Source organism: Bos taurus, chromosome 29 (genome assembly GCF_002263795.3).
Source record: "Bos taurus isolate L1 Dominette 01449 registration number 42190680 breed Hereford chromosome 29, ARS-UCD2.0, whole genome shotgun sequence".
NCBI lineage: Eukaryota > Metazoa > Chordata > Mammalia > Artiodactyla > Bovidae > Bos > Bos taurus.
This window is the reverse complement of record NC_037356.1, coordinates 9113668-9129771: the sequence shown is the minus strand read 5'-3', so window position 1 is coordinate 9129771 and position 16104 is coordinate 9113668. Positions and strand designations below refer to the sequence as shown.

The window sequence follows — 16104 nt, the reverse complement described above, 5'->3', positions numbered from 1 at the left end:
TTTAGTTTGACTGCATCAGGTCTATGTTGCAGTACACAGGATCTTCTAGTTGTGAACCATGGGATCTAGTTCCCTGACCAGGGACCGAACCCGGACCCCCTGCATTGGGAATGTGTGTCTTAGCCACTGGACCACCAGGGAAATCCCTGAACTTATAATGTGTTACCCTGGGTAGCAGTACTGACTCTCAGTCTGTGTCAAGCACCAAGCTAGTGACCTGGAGATTAAGACCTCTTCAGTCCTTGCCTGCCTTGGGAGCACTCACGGTGTAATGCAGAGATGTGACTTGGAAGATCTCTCTGTAACAAAGCAGATACCTAATAGTGCTGTGCATTGCTTGTTTTGGAAAAGCAAGGTCGAGCCCTTGAGGCTGGTTAGCTTGACAGGGAAAGCTTTTGAGAGAGATGAGGCCTGGGCTGAGTTTTTAAGGAGAAATGGGAAATAGCTAGGTAAAGACTGACAAGGAGTCATGGCAACAGATGTCAAGGCCTGTGCTCCTGTCTGTTGAGACTAAGGTGGAGAAGTGGTTATGTGAGGTAGGTTATAAAAGCTAATTAAAAAAAAAAAAAAATTCATTCATTTTAAGAACAAATTTTTTTGATGTTCATGAACTTTAAAAAATTTTTATTTGGAGGATAATTGCTTTACAATGTTGTATTGGTTTGTGCCATACAACAACGTGAATCAGCCGTAAGTATACTATATCCCCTCCCTCGCAGGCCTCCCTCCCCAGGTCACCCCTAGGGTCATCACAGAGCACTAGGCTGGGCTCCCTGTGTCATACAGCAGCTTCCCACTAGCTGTTTTACACACGGCAGTGTATCTATTTCAATATTACTCTCTCAATTCTTCCTAACCTCTCCTTCCATTACTGTGTCCACAAGTCCATCCTCTGTATCTGTGTCTCTAAGAATCAAATGTTATTATAGTCCTGAATTAAAACAGCTGATTTCATACAAAAAAAGAAGGCACAGTCTTTTTTTTTTTTGGAGCAAGTTTTCCTAATTTGGTACCTTGTTCACTGATCTTAACTGCTAATATTGTTTTAGTTCAATCCTGCTATTAGGCCAGACTCAATGAGAATGTCTTTTCTAAATCAATTTGAATTACTGTCTTCAAGTTCTGTCATTTCTGGAGCTATGGTACTGCCAGACCAGCTTAATGTATCAAAGGAGTTCCAATTTCAGTGGTTTTTAATGTTTTGGACAGTCGGGAATCTTTTGAGAATCTGATGGAAAATATGTATGTACTCTTTCCTAAAAATATGCACATTTTCATATACAACATGTTGCATGTGATTAGGGGTATCCTAGAACACCTGGGCCACAGGTTAAGAACTCTTACTCTAAACAGCTTTATTTCAATGTTATTTACAAGCTCAAACTATCAAAAGTGAGCAAAGTGAAGGACTTTGCTTTTGAAAATGCCCTGTCAGTTCTAGGGAACTATGCCCATTTTTGCCTTCCTCTTTGACCCTATGTAAAAATAGTGCAATGAAATTGGAATGGCTGTTAGAAAACACTCCAGTAGTTTTCAAAATGTTTTGAGTAAGATTCAGCAAAAGAAATACACTTCATATTGAAACACAGAACTTGTGCACACACGTAATGAGACAAAAGTTTTACAGGGCTCTACTTACCCCACCTATCTGCAATGGATTCTGATAATTTCTATTTTATTTCATTAAACATTTCTGATTAGATTGAACAGAGCTGATTTAACAGTCTGCTAGTGTAAATAGATAATTTTCAGTTTGATAAACATAGTTTTAATTGAATTCTTCCCTCTCATAGTACTTCGTAGTTGGCTCGAATTCATTAGTGGTTGAGATTGCATTATAATGGTATTCAACCAGGAGACTGAGAAATGCTTAGGTCCTGTCTGGTAACCAGACTGCCTTCTCCTAAGGAACTTTAAGAAAGTGGCCACCTAGTTAAGATCCATTGTAGGATATTGACTTTTTTTTTGAGCAAGCAAAATCTTGACATTCAGAGTGCAAGTTCTATCTCATCTGTGGGTAGAAGAGTCAGCCTCATCTCTTCCAAAAGCTTTCCCTGTCAATCAGACCTGACTGCAAGGGCTCTGCCTGGCTTTTCCGTAATTCTCAAAGCCTGTGTTTCTTTGGGTCTGTTTTTCACATGTGTGGCTTGGGAGTAAACCTGAGACTTGTGTCGATTCACACACAGAATTAAGGGATTTCTTTCCCAGCTTTCTCCTCTCTGGAATTTCTTTAATGTTCTCCAGTGTCTTATTTCTAGTCCTCTGTCTATAAAGCCAGAGTTTTTCTTGGAGCTTTAGGAAACCAGGGCAAACCAGAAGAAGAGCAGTAAGTGACAAGACAGAATTCGTCCCACACTCTTCTGACCGTGGGGTGCCTTTTCCTGCTTCCCCTGGCCAGGAAGACAGGCTGTCAGTGTCTCCGGTACTTGGAACGCCGCCACCATCACTGCAGTTCATGACTGTGGCTGGTCTTGGCGCATGCCGGGGAGGGGGAGAAGGACAAAAAGGGCCTTCCCTTTACACTCTAGTTCACAGGGAACCCTTTTCCTGTTTCTCTGGCCAGAAGAGGGGACTTCTCTTGAGTTTATGCTCTGTGTGTCAACTGGATCTTAGATTGTCCTCAGGGCAAACCAGAAGAGGAATAAATTCACCAGTAAATTCATCACTATACTAATCATTCTTCAGGTTTTGACTAGCTTATATAATCCCCCTGCTATTGTTTGCTTTTTAGAGTCCTACTTGCTTTCTATATTCTGTTCAGTTACAGTCAAAGAGAAACCCTAGGGTGTGCTTACTCCATCTTGGCCAGCACCAGAAGTGTTTTATTTTGGTTTTGAGTCTCTATTCTTCTTCCTTTCACCTTTCTCTCAAACCAGGTGGTATGTCAGTCCTTTTATTTAAATTTTATTAGTTAGGATAGCACCTTAACAAAGATGAAATACTAGTAGCTTAACCACCATAATAAGTAGCTTAACCATTTTTTCAAGAAACAGTCTAGGAGTACATAGTCCAAGACGGTAAGGTGGTTCTACCAGATTCTCCTGTGGTTTCCACCACTGGTCAAGGCAACTGTTTCTGGTAGCATCTCCTAACTAGCAAGTTGGAAGAAAAGGGCAAGGTAGCCATTGTGCAATTTTTTTTTTTTTTTAAGGAGTATAACCTGGAAGTGGTACCATTATCTCTGTCCATGTCCCATTGGCCAGAATTTAATCACATGGCCACACCATGCTGCAAGGGATCTTGGAGAATGAAGTCTCCAGCTTGGTGGCCATGTGTAGTGAAGTACTCAGGGAATGTTAGTACTAAATATAGGGGAAATAGATCCTATTGGACAACTGCCAGTCTGCCATATCCTAAAATTATGGCCGGAAGAAGCTACGAAATACCTAACAATGCCAGCTATGATATTTTTATTTTTGGAATATAATTGCTGTACAATGTGTTAATTTCTGTTGTACAGCAAAGTGAATCAGCTATATTTATACATATACCCCTCCCTCCCTGCCCCCTCCCCCCCTGCCCAGGTCATCACAGAACTCAGAGTTGAGCTCCTGTGCTATACCACAGGTTTCCATTAGCTATCTATTTTACATATGGTACTGTGTATGTCTGGAGAAGGAAATGGCAACCCACTCCAGTGTTCTTGCCTGGAGAATCCTAGGGATGGGGGAGTCTGGTGGGCTACTGTCTATGGGGTCGCACAGAGTCAGACACGACTGAAGCGACTTAGCAGCAGCAGCAGTGTGTATGTCAATCATAATCTTCGAATTCATTCCACCCTCCCCCAATATTTTAAAAATCTTAAAAAAATATAAAGCTGCAAAAAACATCTCTAGAGGCAGACACAAAGTGTGAGCAAGAATTCAGAGAAGCAAGCATCAGCTGGTGGGTTACCTATGACTTGGACCTTTTAAATTAATGCTAGAGATACATTTAAAATTTTTCAAATAATTTCAAGCTTACAAGGATTCAAGAATGGTAAAAATACCCCCCTCCCACCCCCAGAACTAAATAAGGGTAAGTTGATGACATATCCCTTGCCACTTCTAAATACTTTAGAGCATAATGCCTTACAAATAAGGATCAGTTCAGTTCAGTTCAGTTGCTCAGTCGTGTCCGACTCTTTGCAACCACGTGAATCGCAGCACGCCAGGCCTCCCTGTCCACCACCAACTCCCAGAGTTTACTCAAACTCATGTCCATCGAGTCGGTGATGCCATCCAGCCATCTCATCCTCTGTTGTCCTTCTCCTCCTGCCCCCAATCCCTCCCAGCATCAGAATCTTTTCCAATGAGTCAACTCTTCGAATGAGGTAGCCAAAGTGTTGGAGTTTCAGCTTTAGCATCAGTCCTTCCAATGAACACCCAGGACTGATCTCCTTTAGAATGGACTGGTTGGACCTCCTTGCAGTCCAAGGGACTCTCAAGAGTCTGCTCCAACACCACAGTTCAAAAGCATCAATTCTTCGGCACTCAGCTTTCTTTATAGTCCAACTCTCACATCCATACATGACCACTGGAAAAACCATAGCCTTGACTAGACGGACCTTTGTTGGCAAAGTAATGTCTGTTTTTGAATATGCTATCTAGGTTGGTCATAACTTTCCTTCCAAGGGGTAAGCATCTTTTAATTTCATGGCTGCAGTCACCATCTGTAGTGATTTTGGAGCCTAGAAAAATAAAGTCTGACACTGTTTCCACTGTTTCCCCATCTATTTGCCATGAAGTGATGGGACCAGATGCCATGATCTTAGTTTTCTGAATGTTGAGTTTTAAGCCAACTTTTTCACTCTCCTCCTTCACTTTCATCAAGAGGCTTTTGAGTTCCTCTTCACTTTCTGCCATAAGGGTGGTGTCATCTGCATATCTGAGGTTATTGATATTTCTCCTGGCAATCTTGATTCCAGCTTGTGCTTCTTCCAGCCCAGTGTTTCTCATGATGTACTCTGCATATAAGTTAAATAAGCAGGGTGACAATATACAGCCTTGACGTACTCCTTTTCCTATTTGGAACCAGTCTGTTGTTCCATGTCCAGTTCTAACTGTTGCTTCCTGACCTGCATACAGGTTTCTGAAGAGGCAGGTCAGGTGGTCTGCTATTCCCATCTCTTTCAGAATCTGCCACAGTTTATTGTGATCCACACAGTCAAAGGCTTTGGCATAGTCAATAAGGCAGAAATAGATGTTTTTCTGGAACTCTTTTGCTTTTTCAATGATCCAGTGGATGCTGGCAATTTGATCTCTGGTTCCTCTGCCTTTTCTAAAACCAGCTTGAACATCTGGATAGTTTCCCATAAAACCACATTATAGCCACCAAAATCAGAAAATCAACATCTATTTTTACTATATAATCCAACAACTCAATTAAAAATTTGCCAGTTGTTCCAGTAATATCCTTTAAAATTAAAAAAAGTTATTTTACTTTTGGCTGCACTGGGTCTTTGCTGTGCAAGGGTACTGCTCATTGTTGTACGCAGGCTTCTCATTGCGTGGCAGGTAGCATCAATTGTGGAGCATGGGATCTAGGCATACGGGCTTCAGGAGTTGTGACACGCAGGCTCAGTAGTTGTGGCTCACAGGCTTAGTTGCCCCGAGGCATGTGGGATCTTCCTGAAACAGGGATTGAACCCATGTCCCCTGAGTTTGCAGGCAGTAATGTCCTTTTAAGCAAAAGGGTGCAATCTGTGATCATGGTGACATATTTAGTTGACATTATTTTCCTAATCTCCTTCTACCTGAATAGTCCTCAGCCTTTACTTAACTTTCACAGCTGACACTTTTGAAGATTTCAGTCCTTCCACCTGGATGTATGATTTTTCCTCATGATCAAATTCAAGTATTTTCTCAGGAATATCACAGAAGTGCTGCTATGTTCCTTGTACACCATTCTATCAGGTGGTACCCACTCAGTCTTTCTCATTACTGGTCATGTTAACTCTGATCATTTGAATAAATGATACCTACTGGGTTTACCACTATCAAGTTGTTTTCTTTTGTAACCAATTGATACTTTATGATAGGTACTTTTGAAAGTAAATATCCATTCCTCATCAAATTTCACTCACTAGGTTTAGCACATATTGATGTTTCTTTGCTAAATATATAATTGTGATGATGGTTGCTAAATACAGATTTTTGTAATTCCACTATTGCTGCTACATTTACTAGTTGGCATTCTACTCTAAGATAAAGTGTTTTCTTCTCCCTATTTATTTATATCCATATAGACTTATGGTTTATTTTATTCAATGACTAATAATTCAGTACTATTATTGATATAAAAATCATGATCAGTGGGAGATCTTTAAGCTGGCTTCTGTGTTTTTTGTACTTTTAAATAATTAAAAAAAATTAGAATGATTTTAGAGAATTCCTTGTACACTCTTCACTCAGTTTCCCCCACTGTTAACATCTTCTGTTTCTATGACATATTTGTTATAACTAAGGAATCAACCAGAGAAGGCAATGGCACCCCACTCCAGTATTCTCACCTGGAAAATCCCATGGATGGAGGAGCCTGGAAGGCTGCAGTCCATGGGGTCGCTGAGGGTTGGACACGACTGAAGTGACTTAGCAGCAGCAGCAAGAAATCAACATTGGTACTCTACCATTAATTAAACTTCACACTGTATTCAGATATCACTTGTTTTACCCTGATATGCATAAAATGTCCTTTTGCTGTTCCAAGATTCCATCTAGTATAGCATATATCATTTGGTCGTCAGGTTATTTTTAGTCTCCTTTGGTCTGTGTATTTTTTGGTTTATGTCCTTTTGTCATATGCCTATCATTTTTTGAACACTTCCATAACTTTGTCATAATAAATGTTCTAGGCTAGTCATATTTTTGCTGCCCTACCTTTAGAATTAGCCATCTCCCCTAGGGGACTTTTTAAATGGAGAATGGTATTAGGAAACCATGATCTGAGTGCTAGTTGTTCTCATTGCTATTGGGTTGTCATTGCTTTAGGCCCTCTCTGCTCTCTGAAGATGAAGCTGAGGAATTCACACACACACACACACACACACACACACACACACACACACCTATCTATAATTCTATATATATTGAAATTATGAGTTTACAGTGATACAAACAATGCCAACCCCAAATCCTACAACTAGTTATACTTTTTCCCTTTCCATATTTGTAACTCCTGTCAGAGCAGGGAGAAAGCTAATTCCCATTATTCTCAATGTATTACTAGATAAACTCTTATGTAATCTTACTGTATAAACCCTTATGTAATCTCCAATCATCACTGCTTTCCTCCATTGTACATGTCCTCTGTACCCTGCTTGAGCTCTGACAGCCCACACTAGGTTCCAACTGCCAGCCCACCCTTGCTTGAATGTCCTCCTCATCCTTTTCCCCAGACTCCAGTATCTTCTGCATTCTCCATCTCTCATCTACCTCACAGACAACTACCTTGCTCCCCTCCATGTAGTGGACTCAGTTATTAAAGAAGAAGTGAAGGATGGAAGAAAGAGCAAAGAATGAAGGAAGAGGAAAGAAGAAATGGGCCCAATATAGGCCAGTGAAGAAAGCCTATACATTTTAGAAAATTCTAAAGCTATTAGAAAGTTAAACTGAAAACAAGGAATATCTTCAAAGGTCTGAGAAAATGTCAATGTAGAATTGCATACTCAGTGAAACTATCAGAAATGAAAGCAAAGTAAAAAGAATTATAGAAAAAAAAGTTTATTTAAAAAAACATGTCTACCAACAATAAAAAATATTTTTCAACAATGAGAAAATGCATATTTTTAAGATTATATAAAATATTTACCAAAGTCGGTCATACAACAGGAACTAAAGGAACTGCCCCAAAATGCTGTAAGATAAGAATACTCTTAGAAGAGTTGAGATGCAAGAAATAGTGAGCAAATAAACTGCTAACATATTGGGCAAATTTAAACAAACCCTGATTTTTATAAACAATGTCATAAGTGAGGTTTAAAAAATGCTTGACGGCATTATTTAAAATATGTTGAGCTGGGCTCAATAATAACTGCTGGGCTTCCCAGGTGGCGCAGTGGTAAAGAATCGGCCTGCCAATGCAGGAGACACAAAAGAGGCTGGTTCCATCCCTTCCCTCCCTGGAAGATCCCCTGGAGTAGGAAATGGCAGCCCACTCCAGCATTCTTGCCGGGGAAATATCACGGACGACAGAGCCTGGTGGGCTACAGTCCATGGGGTGACAAAGATTGGGACAAGACTGAGAGAGTATGTCTGTATGACTTAGAGTTGTAACTGCTAAGAACTTTAAAGCACAATTACACATTTTCAAAACAGTGGAAAGAAAATATGAACTTAGCAGAAGAAAAATCTTATTCTAAAAGAAATCGGAAGATTAAAAAAAGAAATACACAAATGTCAAATAACACAAAATGAGAAAAACAGATGCAGAGACAGCAATAACATGTAACGTAAAACAAAATAATGTATAAAAATAATGTAAATAGACTTAAGTTCTTTAAAAACAAAGTTTGTCAGACCGATCGAAAAAAAGCCTAGCAATATGTCATGGCTAAAACATGAAGCCGACGGAGGAAGCCACAGCAGAGTCCACGGACGGGGTTCTTCCACTACCTTTCCCTTCCCACCTATCTCGGTTCGCCTCCGACTCTCTTCAGCCTCTCCCAGGTTTTGACTCGGTCCATTCCCGTCCCCAAGTCCCTCCTCACCCCCTTTCCTCCCCGGTGGGAGACGGGAAACGAGGAGGCTTAACGTCCAGCCCGTGTCCCTACACCAACCGACTCACTCCCCATCGGCCGCCGTGGCGACGTTGCCGGGGACCGGCCCCACACCGTCGCGCTCTATTTCTCGGCCCCCCCTTCTGCGATTGGTGAGGAAGAGTCAACGCTGACTATAAAAGGAAGGGTTTGTGACGCAGGCGCGCCTCGGGGAGCGCCGATTGGCTCTCTTGACGCGAACGCTCGGCGGATCTCGGAGTCGCGCCGCCGTTCTCTCTGCGACGACCGCCATAGCTCCCTCCTCTTCAGCCGACGCCACCGCCGCCTGTGCTGCGGGACCGGCTGTATGGTTAGGCCACAGTCTTTAATGAGTAAACTAAGTCCTTCCTGTGGTGGTGTTGGTCACGCATTTATGGAGTTTCTGAAGGTCCCCGGAGACTACTGCCAGGCACAGCACGACCTTCATGAAGAGAAGTGAACTGTAGAAATTCATCACTGCTCCACCAAGAAGACCCCATAGGAGCGTCAACCTGGACACAGACGTGTGTTCTTGAAACCATCGGAGCCTTTTACAAGAATTCCGACCTGGATGGGGTAAACCTCCGTGCTCTTCCTTTCCATTGACTCAGTCTTACTGAACTGAAGGATGGCTTCGTGTTAGGAAGTTCATTTCATTTCCTCGTTACTCCCAATTTCGTGTAAGCATTGAGAATTTCGAGTGGGGCATATTGGAATAGACTTCAGTTTCTTTACATCATTTCTGCGTTCAGAAATTTAATTTTTTTTTCCTGTAACTGTAACGAGTTTTTTTTTTTTTTTTTTTAACTAAATTAACATGGCTCCACTGAACCGCCCAGCTCCTGTGGAAGTCACATACAGGAACATGAGATTTCTTATTACACACAATCCAACGAGTGCAACCTTAAGCAAATTCATAGAGGACCTTAAGAAGTATGGAGTTACGACAATAGTAAGAGTGTGTGAAGCAACTTATGACACTGCTCTGGTGGAGAAAGAAGGCATCCAGGTTTTGGATTGGCCCTTTGATGATGGTTCATCACCCTCTAACCAGATTGTGGATGACTGGTTAAGTCTTTTAAATATTAAATTTCGGGAAGAACCTGGTTGTTGCATTGCTGTTCACTGTGTTGCAGGTCTTGGGAGAACTCCAGTGCTTGTCGCCCTGGCATTAATGGAAGGTGGAATGAAAAATGAAGAGGCGGTCCAGTTTATAAGACAAAAGCGGCGTGGAGCTTTTAACAGCAAGCAACTTTTATACTTGGAGAAATATCATTCTAAAATGCGGCTGTGCTTCAAAGACTCCAGTGGCCATAGAAACAACTGTTGCGTTCAATAAAACTTGCCTGCCTCATGCTGTTGCCTTGGACACGGAACTTGAGACAGGACTTAATTTATCATATATATTAGCATAGGCTTAATGAAGTACAAGTCTAATGAAGCCTCGCATAGGAATACTGAAAAGCCACAAATGTGACAAAATTGTAGCCTCTTTAGCTTACTACTATTCCCATGCCAGAAATAATATATAAGAAACTGAGAGATTAGGTACCAAAAGTCAGCACAATACTGGGATAATTTTAGTATCATGTAGATTTAAAACCCTAGGAATTAAGAACAGCACTGTAAACCATATGAGGTTTATTCCTCTAGTCATCTCAAACTATCACAAGACCTTTGTGGTTATTTATCTGCTCCTGTGTTTACCACTACCTGTGTATATCAGGTTTGTGTGACAATTGATTCTGTTGAATTCTTACTAGGACTTATGGTGATTATTGTCTTTATATAAATCTCATTTTGTGCTGTTGTGAAAGGCTCCAGTTTGAAAAAAAATCACATCTCTGAAAGTTCATGTAAAATATACATCATACAGAAACGTGTGTGTGTGTGTGTGTGTAATATTTTTAGACAAAAAAGCTTTACAATCTGTTTACACTTGGGATGCAGTTTTGAAGGGGAGGGCCTGAAGATAGAATGGGAAGAGGCTATGGAAAATTTCTACTAGAAATTCCATGTTGCCTTAATCTTGTGCAGGATGTATAGAATAGTTCCTTTTATTTAGTAAACTTTAAAAAGGGAAAGATACTTTGTAGCTAAAACATTTCTTAATTATAAAATTTTTGAATGCCTTGTAGTTCTTCAACACACCTATTGGAAGTTATTAACTATTATTTTTAAGTGTAGTATTTTTTCCTTGTCTTTTCAACCAAAATAGAAGAGAGTTTCTACTACTGAACTGATCAGACATCTAACATTTTATGATTTTGAACTGTGTAACAATAGATACTTGATACTTTGTTTTATTATGGAATTGATAAAATGGTGGTATATATTAAGGTTAGTTCAACCATAGATTCATAGTGTGTGGAAATGTAGTTCTGTGGGAGAAATAGTTTGTTAGTTTTTACCTTTTGTCAGCTAGTACAAGAGCTGAAATATCTAATGAATTATAGGAGAGTGAGATGAACTAAGCAAGATGGTGTAGCTGTGTCATTTTTAGTAAAAGTAGAAGCAAAGGCATGACTAGAGATAAAATCATTACTTAAAATTTCAAAAGTTACACTTCACCAGAAAGTTATGTATCAAATAACATGGTTCAAAAATCTACAAAGCAAACATGGAAAGAACCACAAGGAAAATTGACAAGTTTACCAGAGTGATAGGAAATTTTATTATTTTTCTTTCAGAAACAGATCAAGTAGACAAAAATTAGTAAAGATATATATTTGAACAAAACAGTAAGTTTGATCCCATGAACATAAGGACATTGCATCCAACAGTGAGCATCCTTATTTTTCTAAGAGTACCTGAAATATTTTATTAAATTTGACTATATATAAGATCATATATAATTTCAGCAAAATTCTAAAACATTTGAATAACACAAGTTTTCTGACTACAATTAAGTTAGAGAAAAAAGTAACATTTGAAATTTTGAAAATCTGTGTCTAGAAACTTCCACTTCTAGACAGGATGTAGTAGGTCATGGCAGCCCAACACCCTCTCTGCAACATCCATAAAAATATGGATAAGTTTCAAGAATCATATGTTTAAGGATGTATGAGAGCTGTGAGAGCAGCATGGACTAGGTGAACAGGAATTCCGAACAGGAAGGAGTTCTCCTGAGGTGAGTGGCCGTTTTGTTTGCTGGGGGCATTTACTAGGACATGTTTGCTGGGACGTGGACTAAGGATCAGGCTTGGTTCTTGCAGCAGGGTCTCTACTGAGGGAAAACGAAACCCAGCGAGGCTCCTGGTGGTCACATTGGGGCTGGCGCAACAGATTGGGAAATTGAGAGGTTTGGCCAGTTTCACGTCGCAGGTCAAGTTTCTCAGGAAACAGAGGTTTGCACTTGGAGGCTTACTGGAGCGTCATCTCAACAACACTGTGATGGAGCTAGAGAACCAGGATGCTTCAGAAGCCAAATGGTGATACATACAGATGCAGCAGTAGCATTAGCCAATCTCCCAGGGAGCTGTGAAGCTGGGATGGCCATTTAGGGGTGTCCGCAATTGTGGCAAGGGGCTTGGATCTTTGGACTCCAGTCATTAGATGCAGGCTGTCCCTGGGGATGAGGGTGTAATCTTGGATGAAGCATCATCTTTCAGTCAAGTGCAGCTCCCAGGCAGTGCTGTGAGCCTGCAGCTGATAATACTGTTGGCGGCTGGCCATGAATGTGTGTTTTAGACTGTTCGAGGGATCTGGGTGGTACCGCCACAGCATCCACAGGTACAGCCACTATACTGAAGGACACTTGCTGAGTTCTGGGACCAAGTATGAGAGGCTGGGGAGTTAGAATGAAGGTTTTTAAAAGATGGAGGGAAATTTCCCTCAACTTCTTGGTGCTTAGACAAAGCCCTGCTAGAAGAGGTTCTAATTTTCTCCAACACTTAGACTGTTTCTCTCTTTTTTAATATAGCCATTCTGGTGAGTGGGAAGTGGTATCTCATTGCAGTTTTAATTTTAATAAAACTAATGTTAAACATCTTTTCGTGTACATGTTAGCCATTTATAATATATCAACTCAAATATTTTACCCATTTTTTTCAGTTGGATCTTGTCATCTTACTGAGTTGTAGAAATTTCTTATATATTCTGACTCTAATGCCTTTATCAGATACATAATTGGCAAATACTATCTCCCAATCTGTTACCTGTCATTTTCTTTCCCTTAATGGTTTGTTTCAAAGTACAGAAGTTAAAAAATTTAATGAGGTACGATTTATCTATTTTCTCTTTTATGGATCATGCTTTTAAACTGTATCTAAGAATCTCTTCAATCAGTCACAAAGACTTTTTGGCTATATTTCCTTCTAGAAATTGTACAGATTTTAGCTCTTACATTTAGATCTGTAGTCCATTTTGAGTTAATTTTTGTATATGGTGTGAAATAAGTATCTCTTTCTCTAAGTGTGTATATATATATTTGCATGTGGATATCTAGTTGTCCCCAGTATCATCTCTTCAAAAGACCACCTTTCCTCCACTCACTTTGGTAACTGAAAAATCAGCTTACCATAAATGAAGGACTCATTTCTGAATTCTCAACTCTGTTTCATTGATCTATATGAGTACACAGTCTTGATTACTGTAGCTTTATGGAAAGTTCTGAAATTGGATCATGTACATCATCCTTTTTCGAAAGTTTTTACTATTCTACATTTGCATATAAATTTTAGGATCAATGTGTCAATTTATACAAAAATAGCCTGTAGGGATTTTGATAGGTCTAGTGTTGAATTTATAAATAATTTGGAGAGAACTGCAGCCTTGATAATATTGAATCTTAAACATGTACATGGAACATTACCCTTAAATTTAGTTTCTATCATCAATGTTTTATAGTTTTCATTGTACAAGATTTGTACCTCTTCAGTTCAGTTCAGTCGCTCAGTCGTGTCCATGTCCGACTCTTTGCGATCCCATGAATTGCAGCACGCCAGGCCTCCCTGTCCATCATCAACTCCCGGAGTTCACTCAAACTCACGTCCACCGAGTCGGTGATGCCATCCAGCCATCTCCTCTGTCATCCCCTTCTCCTGCCCCCAATCTCTCCCAGCATCAGAGTCTTTTCCAATGAGTCAGCTCTTCACATGAGGTGGCCAAAGTATTGGAGTTTCAGCTTCAGCATCATTCCTTCCAAAGAACACCCAGGACTGGTCTCCTTTAGGATGGACTGGTTGGACCTCCTTGCAGTCCAAGGGACTCTCAAGAGTCTTCTCCAACACCACAGTTCAAAAGCATCCATTCTTTGGTGCTCAGCTTTCTTCATAGTCCAACTCTCACATCCATACATGACCACTGGAAAAACCATAGCCTTGACTAGACAGACCTTTGTTGGCAAAGTAATGTCTCTGCTTTTGAATATGCTATCTAGGCTGGTCACAACTTTCCTTCCAAGGAGTAAGCGTCTTTTAATTTCATGGCTGCAGTCACCATCTGTAGTGATTTTGGAGCCCCCAAAAATAAAGTCTGACACTGTTTCCACTGTTTCCCCATCTATTTGCCATGAAGTGATGGGACCAGATGCCATTAAATTACGTATTTTTTTTATTTTTGATGGTATTGTGAATGCAATGTTTTCTTAATTTTATTGCTAGTGTTCACTGCTAGTCTATGGAAATACAGTTGATTTTTGTACATTGACCTTGCTTTCTATGAGCTTCCTAAACTCATTTGTTAGGGGAGAGAGAGAGGGAATGAGGAAGGGAGGGAGAGAGCAAAGCAAGTGCTGTTCTGTTCTTTGGCATTTTCTGCTTACAAGAATACGTCATCTGTAAATAAAGGCAGTTTTACTCTCCCCCCACCCCCCCAGTCTGAATGCCTTTTACTTTTTTTTTTTAATTGATTGGCTAGACCCTCAATGTTGACCAGAAGTGGTGGAAACAAACTTCCAGATCTTAGGGAGAAAGTATTCATTCTTTCACCTGTAAGGATGATGTTAGCTGTTGGCTCTTCATTAGGTTGAGGATGTTCTCTTAGTTTGTTGAAAGTTTTATCATAAACAGGTGTTGGGTATTTTAAGATGCTTTTTCCACATCCATTGACATGATCTGGTGGTTTGTGTCCTTTGTTCTAGTAAGATCATGTACTATGTTGATCAGTTTTTAAATGTTAAAACAACTTTGCATTCCTGAGATAAATTCCACTTGTTTGTTGTGTTTAATTCTTTTATATTGATACATTTGGCTTGCTAATATTTTGTTTAGAATTTTGCATCTATAGTCATGAAGGATATTGGTCTGCAGTTTTTGTGTGTTGCTTTTTATCTGGTTTTGATATCAGGGTAGTACCAGTATTATGGAATGATTTTGGAAGTATTCCATCCTCCATTTTCTGAAAATGTTTGTGAAGGATTGGTATTATTAATACTTTAAATATTTGATAAAATTCACCCATGAAGAATTCTTGGCCTGGGCTTTTCTTGGTGGGAAGATTTTGAATTACTAATTCAATTCTTTGATTTGTCATAGGTCTATTGATTTCTACTCTAATCTTTGCTTGCTTTGAATTCTGTTTGCTTTTCCTGTTGTAGTTTCTTAAGGAGAAACTTTGTTATTGTTTTAGGACTTTTATTCTTTTTTCCCCCGATATTGGCATTTAAAGCTCTAAAATTTCCCTCTAGGTACTATTTTTAGCTATAACCCATTAATTTTTTGGAGAAGGCAACGGCACCCCACTCCAGTACTCTTGCCTGGAAAATCCCATGGAGAAGCCTGGTAGGCTGCAGTCCATGGGGTCGCCAAGAGTTAGACACGACTGAGCGACTTGACTTTCACTTTCCACTTTCATGCCTTGGAGAAGGAAATGGCAACCCACTCCAGTGTTCTTGCCTGGAGAATCCCAGGGACGGGGGAGCCTGGTGGGCTGCCGTCTCTGGGGTCACACAGAGTTGGACACGACTGAAGCGACTTAGCAGCAGCAGCAGTAATTTTTATTTTTCTTTATTTAATTCAACATACATAATTTATCTTGTGATTTCTTCTTACCATGACTTACTTAGAAATATACTGTTTAATTTCCAAAGAGTTGGAAACTTCCCATTTTCTTTTTTACTGTTGTTGATTTCTACTTTAGTTATTAATTCTGTCCAAGAAGACTTCCTGGAGTCAAATGTATTTGCACTCCAATGATGAATGATGTCTCCAGGCAGAAAGCTGGTTGAACTGAAATGTAACTGATAAAGGGCAGAGAAGCAGAGGGAAGGACTTTGCAGGTAGAGACGAAGCATGTGTAAGGGCACAGGCCTGGAAGCGCATGTGCTCAGTGCCAGCAAGATGATCCCTGTGCTTGGAACACAGGAAATGTAATTATCTTCTTGTTTCCGTCAGCATAGCTAAAGTTGGTCATTTTAGTTGATCTTGTCAGCCTGTTTTGGTTTCACTGAT

The 16104-nt window shown here is 40.1% G+C and overlaps 1 protein-coding gene across 1 annotated transcript; it reads left to right on the top strand.

The window, feature by feature from the left end:
• The first annotated feature begins 9530 nt into the window (after positions 1–9530).
• On the top strand, positions 9531–10596 carry LOC101906111 (protein tyrosine phosphatase type IVA 1-like). Its single transcript, XM_059883210.1, has one exon. It carries the CDS (start codon positions 9531–9533, stop codon positions 10050–10052), a length of 522 nt encoding a protein of 173 aa, XP_059739193.1. The 3' UTR covers positions 10053–10596.
• The last annotated feature ends 5508 nt before the right edge of the window (positions 10597–16104 follow it).